We start from the raw sequence: 19,157 nt of genomic DNA, 5'->3' as shown, positions 1-19,157 counted from the left end.
ACTGCATCAGGTAAGCTTTATTTTGGTTAAGGTGGAGAACAAGTTCCAAAAGCATGGGACAAAAGCTTCTCCTCACTGACTGATGTGTTTCTACACAGGCACAGATTTGCTCTTCTCTTCACAAATATCACTGTATTATACAGACAAAACCCTTTTAGCATACATTCATCAGTAAATGTCCAGGAAGAACAAATCAATATTCCAAACCAGAATGTACAAATCACAGGCAACAAAGCACATTTTCTGGGAACTCAGAAACTACAGAATACAATGGTACAATTTATAATGTTCTTCATCCTGATGCCACAGTCGATTTTCTTCAGTGCAAAATCCAGTGCACTGAAAATTCTGAAAGCACCTAAGTTCACATTATATGCAGTCAAAATACAACACCTGTTTTCTACTGGATGTGGTGAAGTCCTTTCACGTTTTTTGGCCTTCTTTTTAAGTAGATTCAGCAAAGTCATAATTTTCGTTTTACTTTCACCAACTCATAGAATTCTAGACTTAAAACTGCCTAAGGTGAAAGGACTGATCTAAGGGTTTTATTTAATGGGGAAGAAAAAATAATAATAAAAAAGAAATCAATATATTCCAGAGTATTTTTATTTTTGTGAAGAAAGCTTTCAATATGCCATGCCGAAGTCTGCAAAGTGGGTTAAGTTTTTATTGTCAGAATGACATCTTAAATAACGTTCTCCACAATGTCCAGTTATTTAGTAAGAGGTGACTTCTTCTAAGATTTACTTCAAAGTATGGTGGAAAGAATTTGCCCATTTACAATCCAGAAGCAACCACAGAAATCCTGTTACTGGGTTTAGGTCCTGCCCTTTTTTAAGCTTAACCAAAAAGAAAATATGCTCAGAAAAGCATTAAAGTATTTTTAAATCAAGACAAAGTGAAATAACAGTAACATTAAAACCGGTTTTTAGAATCTTTCCAGAAAAAGGGGCAGAAGAGATGGCTTCAAAAGAACCTTTAGCAGCGAGATGTCAACACAGTGTTTGAACACAACCATAATCCACATTCAGAGAACACAGGAGCTACCCATGAACCCAAAGTAGCAGCCAATGCAAGTATCTTGTTTGCTCCAGTTCAGAAGACATGTTTCATGTGCTTGATTCCATATGTTTTGAAGAAAACCATGATGATCAATGCCCACAGTCCTAAAATAAATCCTCCAGGAGGATGCCAGTCCTTTTGTTTTGGTTTCTGGAAAAAAAGAAAAAACAAAGAAAAAAAAGTTGTACTTAGTTCTTACAATAAGAAGTTCACTGTGTTTATCAACTGCAAAAATATAATCCTTGCAGTAGAACAAAATAAGCTGTATTTCTTCTAGAAGTAGAAGCATCTTTGTGATTGATGGAGAGGGTAATGGGAGGCAAGTTGCCACTCAAGCAGGGAGGGTAAGTACCACAGAAAGGCCACTGGAACTGTGCCTGAGACAGCACTTTGCCCGTATGTATTGGTATCGTGGGACATGTTCCAACTCATTTGTTTGGACAGATTTTCTTGTATTTGGTCTCATGTTAATACAAGAGAAGAATTCTTTAAGTATGAAAAACAGCTCCTACAAGTGAAAATGTGAAAGAGAAAAGAGAGTGTTGTTTTTCCACTACCTGTTTTCTACAGCTGCTTTTGTACTCAGAATTATGTGAATAAATAGATATCTGACCACATAACAAGCAAAGACTCATCATTACAGCAATATAATAAAACAAAAGAGGATTGTTTTCAATGTCAATCACATTTCCCAGGGGCCTCATTGAGTCTGTCTTTCCCTAATGTAGAAAGATATTGTGCAATTCAAACTTTTGCCTCCCTTCAACAAATTTTTCATCTTCAGTAAAAAGCCATACACAGCCTGGAATTGAAGGCCTTTTCTGTCTCACACATAGCAGCTAGACAACGTAAAACTTGCCTGTCTTTTTCCTTCCCTTACTAAACCAAAAATTCAGATACTCCGCAGTCAGAGAATAGAGAAATGGATTGTAGGAGGTAAGAGCTGCCATGTACCCCAAGATCTGTCTCTGGGGCTAAAAATAAGGTGACTATATGAATGCAAAATTTTAGTTAAGACTATCATGACAAAAATACCAGAATTATAGTATTTAGAAGTATAACAGTCCCTCAGGCCTGTGCCTGCTCTTGCCCTCAACAGGTATGTTTTACACATCTCCCAGGCAGACAGGGATGATTTACTATTACGATAATAAATACTGAAGCGCTTGCTGAGATTTTTATTCCTGCCTTGCTGAAAGATTTGCACCATTTTGTCCTTGTGCAGAATGAGACACAAGGGGTACAAACCATTTTGGTTTTGTTGCATTTAAGTCAAATTTAAAATTCTCTTTCTGCCAAGTGAATAACTATTACAAAAGATGTTGCCGTTTTAATTTCAGCATCAATCCACACAGAGAAGCTTGCTGTTCTCTGCTAAGTGTACCAGTGAGGCTGGTGAACTTTAATGAAAGAAGGAACAGTCTGCAGTATCTGTTCTTTCAAAACAGCTTTCCTATCAACTGAAAAACAATGTTTGTTGACTGCTCAGCTCCCACTTTATAAATCACACATTCTTAGCTTTAGGATTTTTCTGTAAGTGCTGCAATTTCTGCTGTGCCTGCAATTAAAAAGTAGAACAAATAGTTGTATCACCTGAGACACCCAAAGAACTTGGCAGTCTGAAATATTAATGATTTTACTCTGATACAGGAATCACAAAACCAGCATTATAATTTGCATCAACCACAACAAAACCAAAGATGTGAGCAGAGCAGGTGGCTCTGTATGCAAAGCACTGAGCTCCCTGAGCAGCACTCGTCAGCTGCAGCGGGTGCTGTTGGTGATCTGCCACCTCGCAGACATTCACAACTGCACATCTCCACATAAACATCCCTGAAAATCAACTCTGCCTGTTCAAAAGGCTGCCAGCACACCTTGCTTCTGAGAGTAACAGCACATGACACTTCTCCACACAAAGGGACTTTCTTGTTTAAATCTTTCTAATTAACCTGTAACTTCGTATGCATATTGCAGTGCCTGTTCCATCAATCTCTTTGTACTATCAATCTTTCCCTTCTTGGATCTCAGACAAGTATCTTACCACAAAGTGGCACCTGACCCTTCAAGACAAATGACTTCAATTTGCAGCCAGTGACACTAAAAGCCTCTCTTTCCTATTTTGTATAGAACACGTAATTTAATTTCTTTAAAGAATTTATATGAATAAATATTTATAAGGTGATCTATGAGTATGGTTTTACATTTTGTCATGTCTTGTACTGAAGTCTCCATGGAATTGTGCAAGGGAAGAGAGGCCAGTCAGCAGTGGCTCTGCACTGGGAAATCAAGGACGTGTATATAGTCAGTTTAAAGTCAGGGGATGCAATGTTAAAATGTAAAGGATTAAAACCATGAAGGCATGACGAAAATTATATGAGGCTGTATAAGAGCTACATACTCAGTAATCTTAAAAATAAATTATCCTAATAAGAAAGATTTACAGACCCAGAAACTGAAATATACACATAAATACTATACCACAATAAAAGGGCAAAAATATTCAACTCTGTTGAATATCTGTGTAAGTCAATATCTCTAAATGGTTAATTGAGCACAAAATCATACAGAAATAGGCCAGTATTTTCCATGAGGACATCAAAACCTTATGAATATCTAAAATGGGATTACACAGATTCACATTTAAATCCACAAAGTATACCTGCAAGAGCTGAAATACCTAATTTCATTTAAATTAACTTGCTCATAGATTCCCAAGAGAGTTCACCACTAAATTAAAAATATAATTAGTTGTCAAACTAACAAGTTCATCTTTCTAAAATCCTAACAAATACAACACAGAAAGCATCAATAACAAAACTCTGCCTAGGTGGGCACATAGCTCAGCAGCAGAGTGCTGGAGTTCCTTTACAAAAAGCTGCTTTTGGCAGCTGTGCATGGCCCCATCTGCACAGGACATGGAGCCACTGCCCCCATGGCCTATGCCAGCCAGCTGTGCTTGTCACACTCCAGCTGTGCCCCTGCCAGCACAGAGCCAACAACTCCTCCCCTGGCAGCACCGGGCACTGGGATGGGATGGGATGGGATGGGATGGGATGGGATGGGATGGGATGGGATGCCCCCCCAGAAACACACAAGTGCCTCACCCATACTGCTGCAGAAGCTGCCGTGGCTGTTTTGTGTAGGCAAAAGGGGAAGAGTCACAGAGATATTTCTCTTAATGGGAAGGACTATTACAGTAAGAAAGAATTCACTTTAACAGCAAATGAAAATCTTTTTTAGACCCACATCCTGGAAAAGGATTTAGAAAAGCCAGAATTTCTTTCTATGCTTATACGGGTTTTGTGGCCACAAGCCTAGATAAATTATCTCTTTATATCAATTTTAGGATTGATCGGATAGCATTAATTTAAGTAAATTTTTTCACAGATTCCGAAAAAACAAGTATTTCTCCTATGACTATTGCCTAGTTCAGAGTCTTATTTCAGCAGACTTCAGTGACATTCAGGCAATTTTTACACATCAGGCCATTTTCTCACCTGCAAGAAAATGCTAAATGGACCAAAACCATGTTAAGTGTCATAGTATTTTGATCTGCAATTTATTATCTATCACTATTATGTTTCAAATTGATGTGAGAATGTGTACTACAGACTGGCTGCACTACCTACAGATGACACAAAACTTGTTCATATTTGGGACCGCTCTGGAGGAGCAGAGGCAACTTTTCACTCAAGTTATTCTGAATTTCACTGTGGTACCCACCAGTAGGAACTGCCTCTGTAACCAACATTTTTAGGTATTGTGATTCACACAACACAATCCCATTCCAAACACCCTCGTTATTCCCACACTAATGGCAGTAATGCATAGGTGAAATGCACATTCAGAATGTGCATGTGCACAGTCTGTCATGAACAAATACATTTAGCAGCTTAAGGACTAGTCATTATGGAATTGCTGGAGATTCCAAATTAAAAAGACAGGTAGCTAAGCAACAGCAAGCTTCCTCCTGTGAACAGTTTTTTGCTGTACACTTTCTAGTTCTGGTAGACTCATTATCCTGTGGAACCTAAAAACAGTTAACAGAGAGTTGCTCCAAGTACTGTAATTAAGGAGAGGATAAAACAGTGTATTTTCAAACTGGATGGGTCTATAGGGACCTGAATGGAAAGTATCCAAGACTTTCAATGAAGGTGTTTCATAAAACATGCAATACATGTTACTCCAATTAAAATGTGCTTTATGAAAAAAATAATTTTAAAAAGCTGAAGTGTTAGTTAGAGGAAGAATGGTTTAATTTTAAAATTTTACATCACAACAGAAATAAGATTTAAAACATCACATATTAATATTTCACATGGACAACACTGTCTAAAACTAATCTACAAGGATAAATTCAAGTCTTTTCCACACCAGAAGACTGTCGGATTATAATATCCAACAGTCTTCCAACAGAACTCTGTCTTAATGTTCTCAATAAGCCCAAAAATATTGGTACAGAAAGCTTTGGGTTAAACTCACAATCCACATCTGAACAAGCAGACAGGAATTAAGTAATTGCCAAATGAAACAGGGATACAAAATTCTTCAATCTCCTCCAGTACCTTTTTCCAAAGAGGGCTTTAAGAAAGGGTGCAAATGCTTAGAAATGAGTGTGCACATCATCCTTGTTGCAGGGGATGTTCTCCTACCTGAGGCAGATGGTGTGTGTTTGTAGCAGGAGTGCAAAATATCCCTGTGCAACTGCACAAAAATAACACATCAGAAGCACTGGGTGCCAGTGAGTCCATTAAAGTGGCAGCTATTGGATTTCAAATTAATCCCTGCTTAATTCTCACTGCACTTTCAGCACTGAGTGTCCTAGAGCCAGTTCTGGCCTGTTTATTGCAGCACACGTGGTCTAAAACATCCAAGGGTCTGGGGCTGCCTGGCAGACAGCAGCAGCTACAGCCAGGAGAGGGGTTGTGCACATCCTCTGGGGGCTTCCCCATCTCCCCTAGTCCTGGGGGCCAGCAAGCACTCACAGAAAAATGAAGCACACTTGTCTGTGCAGTGCTTGCACTCACTGGGATGAATTTCACGTACTTTGGGGGCAAGTTCCAAATTTTCATCTTGGTCATTCTCCCTTTAAATTAATGTTTCTTTTTCTTCCACTGCACACCAAACGTTTTCTTTCTTGTTCTTCAAAGTATCAAATTTTATGTGAGGCTCTGTTGTAAAGACCAGTATAGAAACCTTAAAAAAAATATCCACGTCCCAAAACAAGTCTTTGGAATTTAAGGTGAACCTCAAATCCAAAACTGGAACAATCCATTGGCTTCTCATCTCAGAAACCTGATCTCAAACTGAAGGAAACTCCTTGGAAAAGCTAAATTCTGCTACAGAATGCACTGTGCCAAGAGTACACTATGTATTTTCTAGAGGCACTCTCAACAACTCAGGTTTACTTGCAATTTGGAATTTCAAACTGGGTAATCCTTTCAATTCTCATGATAAAGCAGACAACAAAGTTTCTTTTCAGAATGAATTTATATGTATCACAAGCAAATCACAGCATAAAAATATGTCCTCAAAGCTTTCAGTGGAAGTCTGCACTTCTAATTTGTTGGGTACCGTTTGGACTTTGGGGTCCTCACAGGGGAGTGGAGGAAATCAAATAACTGCAGCCACCAAGTAATAGTTTAATCCTTTCTGTGCCCACAGCAAGATTAAAGTCATAAGAGAACTCCAGCATCAACGGTGCCTGTTAATCTGCAAAACAATTTAAAGTACTTTTGTCTAATCTCCTGGTTTGTATTTATTAACCACACTGCCATGATTACTGATATCTCCAATATTAATAAAATAATGAGGGAAGTTCATTCATCAACAACAAAAACTCACAAAGGGTATGGGAAAAAACAGCAGCTAAACTAAATTAACATCAATACCAACAACTGCATTTTAACATTTACTTTGTATAATCATTGTAATATGTACAATACTGTTATGATAGCTTTACTTTTTCATTTCCTTCCAGAATTCATAATCTAGAAGGGCTTTTTTAAAATGAGCTTCTACTTATTACTGCCTGCTTTCAGATTTATCTCTTACCGTTTCACAGCACTGTAAAGTGCTTTTAGTGGTTTAACAATTATTCACTAATCTTCCAACCTGTGATACAATACATAATATACAACTTCTAATCAAAGGGAGCCTTGCCAGCACCTGGGAGCCAGGGCAGTTGAATTCCCAGACAAGTCAGTGCTCAGCTGAGTGATGCCCACCCAGCAAACACAACAGGGATTGCAGCAGGGGGACTCCAGCTGCAGGTGTGTGATTTGCTACACCCAGAAAGAACACAGAGACCATTCCTACCTGTCCTCAACAGCCTGGCACAGGGCTGAGCTCTCACCTGCTCTGCTGACACTGAGCTACCTACTGGAATTCACAAATGCTTTAGAGAGGAGATGAGAAAAGTCAGATTAGGTTTTATTTAGAAAAAAAAAACCAACAAAACTGCCTCTATTTAAGGTATGCTAAGCAAATTGTTATATTTTAATCAAATTCATACCCATATATGAAACCATGATCATGATTTTCCACAAAGGCCACCTAAGTCAACAGCAAATATATGAATTACATTTGCAAACACAAAGGTTCACACCAACTGAAGCATGCAAAAATACCAGATGAGCAGCTTAATTAAGTAGACTTGGTATTCAAAACTCAGTTACAGCTACTTAGAAAAGCATGTTCCTTTTTTAATATGTTTATATTTAATTAATTTAAACAAGAGGAGGATTATTAGCAAAAACAAGACTAAATACAAGAATTCAGTGCTTAGTGTCACGCCATGAATGGAAAGATAAACTCCTTGAGGTCCTTACAGTGGAGGGAGTCAGAAAATGACAAAAACACACACTGGTGAGGCAGACCTCAGCAGAGAGAAACCTCCAAAAATCATCACATATAAAAGCAAGTCACTGCCACTGAAACTATGGGTTAAGCAGACAGAGACAGCAGAGAACAAAGGAGGTGAAGGCTGCTAGAGGGACAAGAATATTTTGTATTCACAGAAATACCGTGGTGTAAATAGGGCCAAGCTATTCTCAGAGTGTAGGAGAATGGATCACAAGCAACCTCACCCCTGATGAGTTGCACTGTAACAGCCTTCCCTGAACAGGTCACAGCCATGTCCAACAAGGATGGGTGTTACACAGAGTGGCTTAGCTGCTAGGAGGGAAGAGTCTGCTGGCCGTGCTGTGAGGAGGAAGGCTCAGCAGCTGTGCAAGGGACAGGAAGGAGCCGGGCGGTCTGCACCAAGAAACAAGTGAAGTGTCCTGTCTGCCTCATTTCCATCCCCTACACAGGTCTGTAGCCACATCAGAGCACTGTTTTCCCAAGAGCAGGCACTGTGCACCTTCCCCTGGGAAAAGATTATCTCAGTCTTCTTCTGTGCAGATCTTGTTCACACAAATGCAACACTGCACTGCCAGTGGGATCAGACCAGAGGCAAGCTCTCAGCTCTGCAGAGCCAAGGCCCCCACACAGGGGCACAGGCACTCATGGGCTCCCACTGTTTCATGTAGGATCATTATTCCAAGTACCAGCCTCATCCAGCCCAGCCCTTCTGAGGAGCACAGCCCTCCTACTTCCTCCTAGGAACTCTGACTTGGATTTCCCTTAACATGTCTCTGAACCACAAGGTGAGTCCACTCAAATGCTTTAAAACCAATTTTTCTAAGGAAGGTTTTACTCCTAATCTTATAAAATTAATTGTATGCTTACAACTTCCATGATGAAGTGTCATTCTGAGTATTCACATTCAATCAAAGTTCTTTTTCTGTTTATATAGAGAAACCATGATGTTAATAAATTATTATGCTGTTTCTTTCAAAGTAGTAGTGATGGTTCCAATCACACTTCTGTTTCTGCACGTCCCGTAAGTATCTATTCATTTACTGCCAGGTGACAGGCTGTATTAACAGCAGATGTTAGACTGCATTAGTTCTCATACTGAGTATGCCACATTGAGTACAAGATCTAATCAAATACTTCAACGGCTACATTTGAAATCCTTATACACATAGTTTTAAATGTCCATTTCTCAAATCTCTACAGCTATAATTTAAAATGCTCTCCATTACCCTAAGCTCTGTGCTGCATTATATGCATGTGCAGTAAAGCTCAACATTTTCTAGCTCCAGTTTGTACAACTTGAAACAGCATTACAGAAGGCAGGCATGACCAAATGAATGGAGGGAGAAGCAGGGCTGAGGCAAAAGATGCCTTCACACTTATAAGAGCAAGATCAAGTATGGCTGTACTTTTACTGCATTTCATTTTCATTTTCAGTGACAAACCAGTGAGTAACAGCTGGTGACAGACCTGTTTGTTCCCCACCGCCACCCAGCTTTTACAGGTGATTCTGTATTCAGTAGTTTTGAACTCATAAGCCAAACAAGTGTTCTTACCCAAGTTTATGTTGTATGTACTCTCTTATGGGAAAAAGAAAAAAGACCTGCTCTGAAATATCAATCCAATACTTTTGGGTACCCAAGCTGCTATAGAAAACAAATCATAAAACATGGACACAGTAGTCACACAGGCACTTATTTAGTGGCTGCACATAATTACACCTCCACAAAACAGCCATTTCTGTTACACTTAGTATGTCAAAGGACAAGGAGTCCCAGAGAGCAGATCCATTGCTGCAGAGAGTTTTTGTAGGCATTAAGACAAAATAACAGGTTTATGGTATCATAAATAAGCACTGCTCCCGTGACATTTGCATGACACAGCTCATCAGTCAAATACTATGTGGGGCTCACAGAGAGCATCTTCCTGCAACAATGAATGAGTGCAGCTGAGGACACACCCCCCCAACACCCTCCCAGAGCACCACACGTGACAGGTACAGAATCAACAGCTTCCAAAAGAGTCTGTAAAAAGGACCAACCCACACACGGTTTTATCTAGGGGCAAACCATTCCTGCCTCCATCTACACTAACCACAGGTTACTGCTCTATTGTCCAGCTGTCATTCAGTCCCCTCTAAGCACCACTCATCACCCATTTGTCAGCCGTGTATTTGCAGATAGGCTTTCATGTCAAGCACTCCTGAAAAGAATGAAATCACTGGCTAATTCACAGGAACGCCCATCATGACAGAAGGAATCACTAGCACAAAGCTCAATCACAACCCCATGCAAAGAATTTGCACAGGAATCTGGATGCTGTCCTGACTGTCCAACAGTATAAACACAACTGCTCCATTACCAGAGTCTTCATTCATTTACCCCTTCCGTTCATTCTTCAAATGGAAATGATTTCATCAAATTTCAACTCTCTGAATTATTTAGGAAAACAATTCTAGACAGAGCACTAGAGAGCAACCTGCCAATATCTCTGTCTGTGGCCATTCATCAGTCCTGTCAAGAGCTCGTGAGTTACATTTCTGTGCTCCTCACAGCATGCTACTGAAGAGTAAACAAAACATAATTAACTTAACACAAAGAAAATCACCAATAACACCTAGGATTACATGGTTAAGTGGGATAAATGTGTGAATATATTTGCCTTCCCCTGAGGAAAAATGTTCAGAAAGGTATTTGCTGTCACAGCACCACAAAATATATCAAGATTGATAACATTTATTTTTTTCCTTATCAATGTGAGCTTATTGGTAACACCTACTTTTTATGCTGCATAAGCTCAGAAGAAATACTGTTGATAGAAGAAAAAAATCTAACAAAACTCCTACTGCTAATTTTACCACTCACTGGAATACCATTTAAATAAACACTGTCTATCAGGGAAGCTTTCATGTGTAAACAATAAAAAAGTAATGATTAATAAGCACTCTACAAGGTTATGTGAGAAATGAAAATGTTACACAACACTGAACAGACACCAGAAAATGGAATTAAATCTTGCATCTTGGACAATGTACTATAAAATACTTCAGTAATGTGTTTGATACAGCAAGGTCCCAATCCAGCATATATTTAGTGACAGGTAACATAAACTGGGTCAAAAATTTAGTCTTACACTCAAATTACACGTGTGCTTATACATACACCAATACTGTGCAACATCAAGCAATACAATAAGAATAAAGACTACAAAATACATTTTGCTTTGCCTAAGGATCTTACAGCATCCTCTCCTTCCCTCTACCCAACACACATCCATGCTCACACCTGGCTGTGTAATTCCTGACATTTTATTGCAGGGACACAAATACAACCCATCAGAAACCAGAGATCTCAGTTAACAGCCACAGTGGCTGCTGAGCCTCCTCTGCAGCTTCATCTCACCAAAACTGCAGGAACAACACTTTTAGTCAGGCAATTCCCAAACACAGCTTTGGGGAGAGAAGGGCTAAGGAACAATCAGAGCCCTCTAAGGTTCATGTGAAGAGACACTGCAAGTGGGTTTTGACAGAAACCATTCAGCAGCACCAGGAAAGTGCTGAAGCAGAATGTGCCTCACTCCTGCAAAACAGCAAATCTCTGTTCTTTCACCAGTTTCTACTGCACACAGCCAGAAAAAATCTGGCCTGGGTGTAATCTGGGGATGCCAAAGCAACATTTTCATAGCCCAAACAGGCTTCAGCAGAAAAATCAGCTGCAAGCTAGGAAAGGGGCCCTTTCTCTGCATATAAAAAACAGTGTCTTACTAATCAATGACCACTATGGAGCATTGCTTACTTTACATTTGCCAGTAAATCTCGCTCCAAATGCAAAGCCTGGTCCAAAGACTCCTCCTATGGAACAGCAAAGCTGTTCCAAAATAAAAAGTAACCAAAATAAAAGTAACTTTGAAACAGCATTCCTGCTGTTAATACTGTATCTAAGAAAAGAAAAAGATATTTGATTTACCATTAAAAGGATTTGATAAAGTCTTCTGTTACCTAGGGAAGTCCTAAAATTTATTCTAGGCCAACCATAAATTTTGAATTACTACACCACAGCAGTATATAGACAAGATTTATATTTTTTTAATTTAAGAAAGATTAAAAAAATAAATGTAGCAGTAGCTCTTCATTCCACAACATCTTCAGCTTTTACTATACATTAAAAGACAATGAATAAAGTAATTTCTTTTAAATGTAGACTTATAGTGCTACTGTTCACAATAATAATAATAATACTAATAAACATTATAGTCTCTACAACCCCGTAATTCTACTGCTAGGAATTATGTCTTCTCACTAAGGTTTTTGTGGCTTAATTGTCTTCATGTAATATTGATATCTGGTACTTGGATGTAATTAAGAATAGGGGAACCATTCTTAGAGTACTATTCCAATCCATTAGGTAAATTTTCTCACTATGATATGAAAATTTTCATCTACTTAATTAGCACACCTACTTCTTCCATGCCTAAGTGCACCTAAGCTGTGTTTTATGATGGCCCAAGGAAAGGAAAAAGAAACCACAACACATCAATTATGCCTCCACTCAGTTGTACAAGTATTTTAAAATGTGTGAACAGTTAAGACAAAATTGAAAAATTACCATAATAGGCTTTTGACACTTCCCCGCTTAAGCAAAAATTAATTCTAACTCCCTGTTTTTATGCAAAGCCTTTATAATTTCTCTAATCTCAAGTTCCCACGAGAGAGAACACAATTCTTTCAAGTACAAGTATGTGAGGCTTGGCATCTTCTCTTTTTAGTTATGCAGTTTATTTGATGGAAGTCTAAACTGCTAAGCCTCCCTTTGTGCTTAATATAAGCCATCCTCAGTGGAAATACAAGTTAATTTAAGTAAAATGAAGTTTTAGGAAGGATGCATTCTCTTGCACAGAAAGCCTCACTTAAATCAAAGCTTTTTTAAATGCAGCATCTGTTTCCTGAATTGCTCTAGAACCTGTAATAAAATAAACTAAAAAGAAGAAAAATTTTTAAAAGGTACTTTTACACATTAAACATATAAACATAAAACCAGAGAAATGGAGCAGCTTACCTCCCATTTTACTGTGTTTTGCAGCCTCACCTTGTATTGTACATGAAGACACTCTTGCAACACAATGAATTAGCATGTTTCAAGCATCATCTGTTTTATTAATGGCCACTATTATTAAAACCTACTGCTTGTGTTACTGCTTGTGCATCAGCTGTATTGTACTGCTGGGATGCACTGCCATACACACTGAGCTGTGTGGACCACATCCTAAATTCTCAGTTTTTCCACAGCACTGCTTAGCCCTGAAACACACCTGAAGTATTTGTACATCCCATACTTTGCTGCAGCAAAAGTCAGGGGTCTGTTCTGATGCCTACAAACCTATTAAGGTCACAGACAGCTTGTGCAGTTCTTTAGTCTGTTCCCATGAGAGGCAGAGGTATATTATTTGCATACCATTATGTACTGAAAAACCTATTCAGCTATCCCCACTGGAGACAACTCACCTCACTGCCCTAAATAGCATTCACTTTTCCAATATTTGAAGGAACAGCAAGTAAATGGAACCCAGTGCAGACAAATCCAAAAAGACTCAAAATATCTAAGAATTTTGACTTATAAATAACAAATGCGAATGAATGCAGACCAACATATCACATAAAAATATCATGGAAGCAAGGAATGATGAAAAAAGTGAATTATATGCTTAAGAGAGGAATAAAATGTTGAGAGTGGAAATGGCTGAGGAGATAATTTTAGGAAAAAAGCCGATATTAGCCAAGCTTATTATGACCACAAAGGAGAGAAAAGAGTCTCAAAGCACAGAACTCACTTAAAAATAGCCTCCTCACATTTGCAGTGACAGCTGCAGTTCTAATATCATCTGCCCAAAACAAAGTGAGACAGGTATTGATATTTTACCTATAGCAGGGTGCAACAGTTCACATGATGTCAGTAACTGAGACCCATGGGACCTGTACATGTTGGTTCCTCAGTACCAGCTGCAGTACTGTGAATATTTGCTGCAACCACAAATATGTTCTTACATGCCCTAATTGTCCTCCTCGGTTTTATTCTCCCCATAATTACCATGTTTGGAATAAACATCTCCCAGCCTCTGCTCAAACCCTTTTTCCACTTATCCTTCCTAATGTCAATACAGCCACAAAGAAGGGAGAATATAAATAAAGTATGTGTGTGCTTTGTGCAGAAAGTCAGAAGAGATTAACATAATGGTCCTTTACAGCCTCAGTCTGCAAATCAGAACCTCTCGCTGTTAACCTTGGCTTGCTTTATGCCAACCTGCTATGTGAAGTTCACTTCAAGCTCTAAGCATTTTTGAACCTGTCTGTTTCTGTAAAGCTCTGAGCACAGATAAAGCACAATAGAAACAGTAACCACTGCCTTGAAATCACAGTTGTGAGCAGGTCCTGAAGAACAACAAAAGGGGATCATGGCACAATCAGTCCCATGCCAAAACAAAGACACAGAAACATCAATAGTGCGTAGTGAAAGGCTTGTGCACACAGGACCTTCAAACACATGGCTGCTTCAGCTGACAAGAAGCAAATCAATTTTTTGAATATAAGGAATATAATAATTTTTTGAGTCCATGGCTATACCGTTACTACCGACCCTTGAAATGCAGTTATTTGAAGTTCAGATGAGTAAACCCCAGAGATCTACAGCACTCTATAAAGCCTGTCATGTTACAGTCATTTCCTGAACATCTTCCTTCATTTTACATCTTAAATAGTGCTTATTAAAAAGAAATGGTTACAGGAATTACCTCTTAAAGAAGCTGCAAATCCAGTGCAGCACCTCTAACAATTATAGCTACTATAGAGCCAGGGTATCTTTTCATATATTTTTTAATAGTACATCTGACAATTCTATATGCTGGTGGGTAGGAAACTGATGTCTCATAATCCACAAAATGGATGAGGCTACAGTCACATATAAAGCCTCATATTAGCAGTATTCTCAAGGGCAAACTGAGCACTCCCATGATATGCACAAAAGCCCCAAATTTATTTCCATTTTAACTTTCCACAGTAACAGCTATTTTTACTCTCATCTACTTATGAGAAATATAAACAAAAACTTTCAGGAATACACTTTATCTGATACACTTTTTAGCTGATACTACATATCCTAGTTGGCTTTAGAAATTCTGTAGTCACATACCCAGCCAGCATGAAAAATGCCCTTTTTTTCCCAAGCAGTACTTTGCACCATTGCTGTGCTTAATGAGCACAGGACTCTACCAGCACTGGTGAGAGTGAAGTGTGGCCACTTGAGGGGCAGCCCCTTAAATTGCTCCAAGCTGTCTGTCAAACTGATCTCCCATCCTGTGCCAAAGAAGAATGGAGATAAAATGCCAATCTGTACATGTCAGGGTTTCACAGGCTGGGAAAGAGAAAAGAAAGATGACCTCTGAAAACTGACAGATCAGAGTTAAAACTTCTTTGTCCAAACTGCAGGATCTGGACAGCCTAAAACAGTCATTTTGAAAACACTGCATCAGTTGTGTACACGCCTGCTACTGCATCTCCCTGAAGAGGAGACTGGTTTTGAGGGAGAGCATGGACTGGGGGTTGCTGTCACCTTGCTGGGAGCCACTTCTGTGAAGAGGGGATAAAGTCACATTCCAAGACATGTGACAGCAGAGACTGGATTTTACTGATGCCCAGAGCTCATAATGTACATGCTCATTAAACAGAACATATTGATAAGTGTTCAATGAACTGTTCTTAATAGTGTGTAGGAGGAAAAACAGGTCATTCTTTAAAATATCCTTTGGTTTCATTTTTTAAAAATGCAAGAAAGGACATAAAGTTGCATGTTTTAATGCATAAACAGGGAAGAATAGGTGGAGCATGCATGCAACAGTTCTGGCAAGAAGAAGCTGCCAAACACCATCTCAAATGTCTCTGGGATGCTGGAATGGGTAAAATTTCCCCTTCCTGGCTTACAGAAAATGTTCAATGTGGTATTTCTAGTATGAAACAGTTAAAAACAAGAACCACAGAACTGACTGTTCAGGCTCCTCATGCAAGATACCTTCCAATGCATTTAGTTATTCAATCCATTGTATTCAGCTATAATTGGAAAAAAATCTAATTCTACATTCAGTTCCCCTGTAATGCTTGGTCAGCAACAAAAAGCACTCATGGTTCTTTTCTGGCTCTGCTGAGCAGTGTTGTGTACAGACAAAGGAAGTGCTCCCCATGCATTAATACTTTGGCACTCCAGCCCTACATAAATGAAGGTCTCCGTAATTGTTGCTAAATTTTTAACATTTAGGAAGCAGCATTTGAAAGAAAAGTAATTCTCAGATACTTATCTTTATTCTGTCTTGAAGACTAAGAAGAGATTCCATGTAATATTTCAACAACAAAGAGATAAACCAGCAGAACTTCCCCTGTGGTTGAGAAACAGTAAAATAATGGCCCTGGATAGGCAGAGAGTGATCACCCACAAGAGTCCTTTAATGGGAAGATGGAAGAGAAGAGACTGTTTTACTACATCTCTGCTTCCAAGAGGGAAGATAATGGTCAGATGAAAAACAACAAAACAGAAGCAGCCCTGTCTTGTCAGTAAAAACAATCAGTAATTTATGCTAACTCCACATCATGGTATTCTGTGATTTGAAAAATTTTAAAAATTACATTGTCTGTATTTTACAAAAATACTTTACGCTGCACTCAGATAAGCTGTATTTCAGGAAAGTTATGAAGTTTCATGTGGCTAATGAGCTATGTAATTTCTGAAGAAGAAAAGAAGAGAGAGAACCTCACTGTTTGTGTCGACTACTGGATACATTTGAGTACCATCCCCGTCTCTGCAGTAGTCCACTAGATAAAAAAAAAAAAAGCCTGAAAAATCTCTGGTTTAATGGTTTGCCAGTAAAATATTTGTACCATCTATAAGCAAGTCAAGATTGCATTTGGTGATTTCTTGCAGCGAGTCAGAGAAATAGGGGACTGTGCCACTCTTAATACATTACATGACTCATACACATTGCAAGATTCTGCACCTCACCTGTTTGAATCAAACTTAGTATTAGAAGAAATCTTAGGGAGTGAACTTCAAAGCACCTATATGCACCAAGTAGCACAAGGTGTTGGCAGGAATACCTCTGCTGCTCTGTGACATTATTTGGTTTGGTTGGCAAAAGTGTGCAGTAATAGCTCTTTTCTTTTGGTCCTTTTAAGCACCAAGTTTTCTACTAGGTAGCATTCAATTTAAAGAAAGCTCAAAGGATTTAAATAATCTCTAACTTATGCAGCAGTAAGAGAAACTAAGTCTATACACTGTTTACAATTTAGGGGAAAAGCAAGTTTTTACATGCTGGATGACATCTAGTCATGATTCCACTTGAGACCACTTCCATTATAGTTATAAAATGTAGCCAAATCGCCTCTAGGTTAAACAATTCACAAACATATGTTTAATACAGAAAAGAAATGGAAAAAACCCAAACATAGCAGACACATTAATTTCTAACTCCAATACATCCCAAGTGTCCTAGATGAAGAAAGGTTGAGCAGAAGGGGTACAGCACACCTGGGTTTAGCTCTGCACAGAATGCCTGAGCCTCAAAAACCACTTCAGGTGAGCTGGTGAGGAAGAGCAGACAACACATTTCCATGAAGTGCATCAGCAACATCTTTTCTCACCTGTAGTCTGGACCAGACAGATGAGAGCACTGGCAGGACAGGCTGCTGTTCTCCAGACACTCCAAAATGGCCACAAGAAGGGGCCATGCTAAGGGGACAACACTCGTCTTCAGCAAGTTGCTCAGCACTGCAGTGGTAAAGCCTGAGCAGGCAGGTGTCCTAGGGCAGGCTGACATGTCACAAGGCTTTTTGGTAGGAAGCCAAGTGATGTATTTTGTTAAAATAAAACTGGACTCTGAAGTCAGTGTACTTTTTAATATTTCGTATGAAAAATTCAATTTTCAATCATCCTGACAAAATCCATTTTTGACAAAGAAAAGCATCCCTGCCTGAGCAGACCTGTGTCTGTGCTAGCAGGTACAGCAGAACCTGGACCTTTTGGTGAAAGGTTATATTTTATCTCTGACATCATCCAGCTGAATACCATGACCAGAGTTCTAAAAAAGTTCTATGCTTCAAAGTTATTTTCAAACACAGCTACATGAATGGATTTTCAAAGAATGTATAAATAGCTGTGTCTAAAACTCTGCACATCAAACCTGAGACATCTAAGTATTACAAGTTGTTTTTGAAGCCCTTAGCCTGTAAAGACACAGTAAAATGCAAGTATCACTTACCAAAGTACTTTAAAATTTTTAATAAATTAATATTCATAAACAAAACCTCCTGTCTGCATCAAAAATAAAAATAAAAATCTGGGTTACTGTTGTGCTATTAAACACCTTGCATACTAAGCCAAAGTTCTGAACACTAATGGCTTTATAAAACATTTATAGGAACAAAGACTCCATCATCAGGACAAAAGCAGACTGGGAGTGAAGGGAACTCCTGAACTTTATAACTGCCAAAGAGCAGCTACAAGGCAATGGGCAAGGAGCTGGTGTGATCCCTGAATTTTAAAGCTATGTTTTCAAGACTGTATCACCATCTGATGGGTTACTTTTCATACTGAACGTTTCACACAGATTGTAAGCCACATAAAACCACTTCAATGTTTGTGAAAATATTTTAAGTCAGAGAGCTAAAATTGTTGTGTTATAGATAATAAAAAGATACTTCAAAAAAAATCTATACGACATAGTGTGTTCTATTTTCTTAATACTATTTCAACAATTTCTGGCAAATGCGGCTGAAGAAAACCTCTGTCAATTAAATCAGCATGAAACCAGAATAACATCAACAAACACAATAAACTAACCACCCTCTACAACGTGAACATGAACAAAAAATTGATCTTCAAAGCAAAAGGATTTTATCTGGGGGAAGGGGTGGGGTGGGTCACAGCTGCAAACTTGTTACAGAAGCACAGAAATTATGGAAACCAAGGCCTTCCTGCCAGAATTACTGCAGAACTGCAACCCTGCAGGATCCTTTGATGGCCATCAGGCTGCGCATTTTGAACTCTGGCGATGCCCCTGCCATCATCTTTCATAAACTTCCTGTTTAACTTCCCTGTGGTGACTGCAGCCAACACTGCTGCCCGAGGCTGGAGTGAGCCCAGCCCCCAGTGCTCCACACCCTGGAACAGAGACATCTCCTCCATGGGCCAGCACAGCCT

The 19,157-nt window shown here is 39.0% G+C and overlaps 1 protein-coding gene across 1 annotated transcript in view; it reads right to left on the bottom strand.

Moving 5' to 3' along the window:
- Window positions 1–19,157, bottom strand: part of PIGK (phosphatidylinositol glycan anchor biosynthesis class K) — a 65,509-nt gene continuing 46,352 nt past the window's right edge. Inside the window, exon 11 of the mRNA XM_039711595.1 lies at window positions 1–1,212. Within this exon, the coding sequence (XP_039567529.1) occupies window positions 1,096–1,212 (117 nt within the window). The 3' untranslated portion in view covers window positions 1–1,095. The remainder of the gene's footprint in view (window positions 1,213–19,157) is intronic.

The sequence above is a fragment of the Passer montanus genome, unplaced genomic scaffold (genome assembly GCF_014805655.1).
Source record: "Passer montanus isolate IOZ18808 unplaced genomic scaffold, ASM1480565v1 scaffold25, whole genome shotgun sequence".
Lineage (NCBI taxonomy): Eukaryota > Metazoa > Chordata > Aves > Passeriformes > Passeridae > Passer > Passer montanus.
This window is presented reverse-complemented; position numbering and strand designations above follow the sequence as displayed.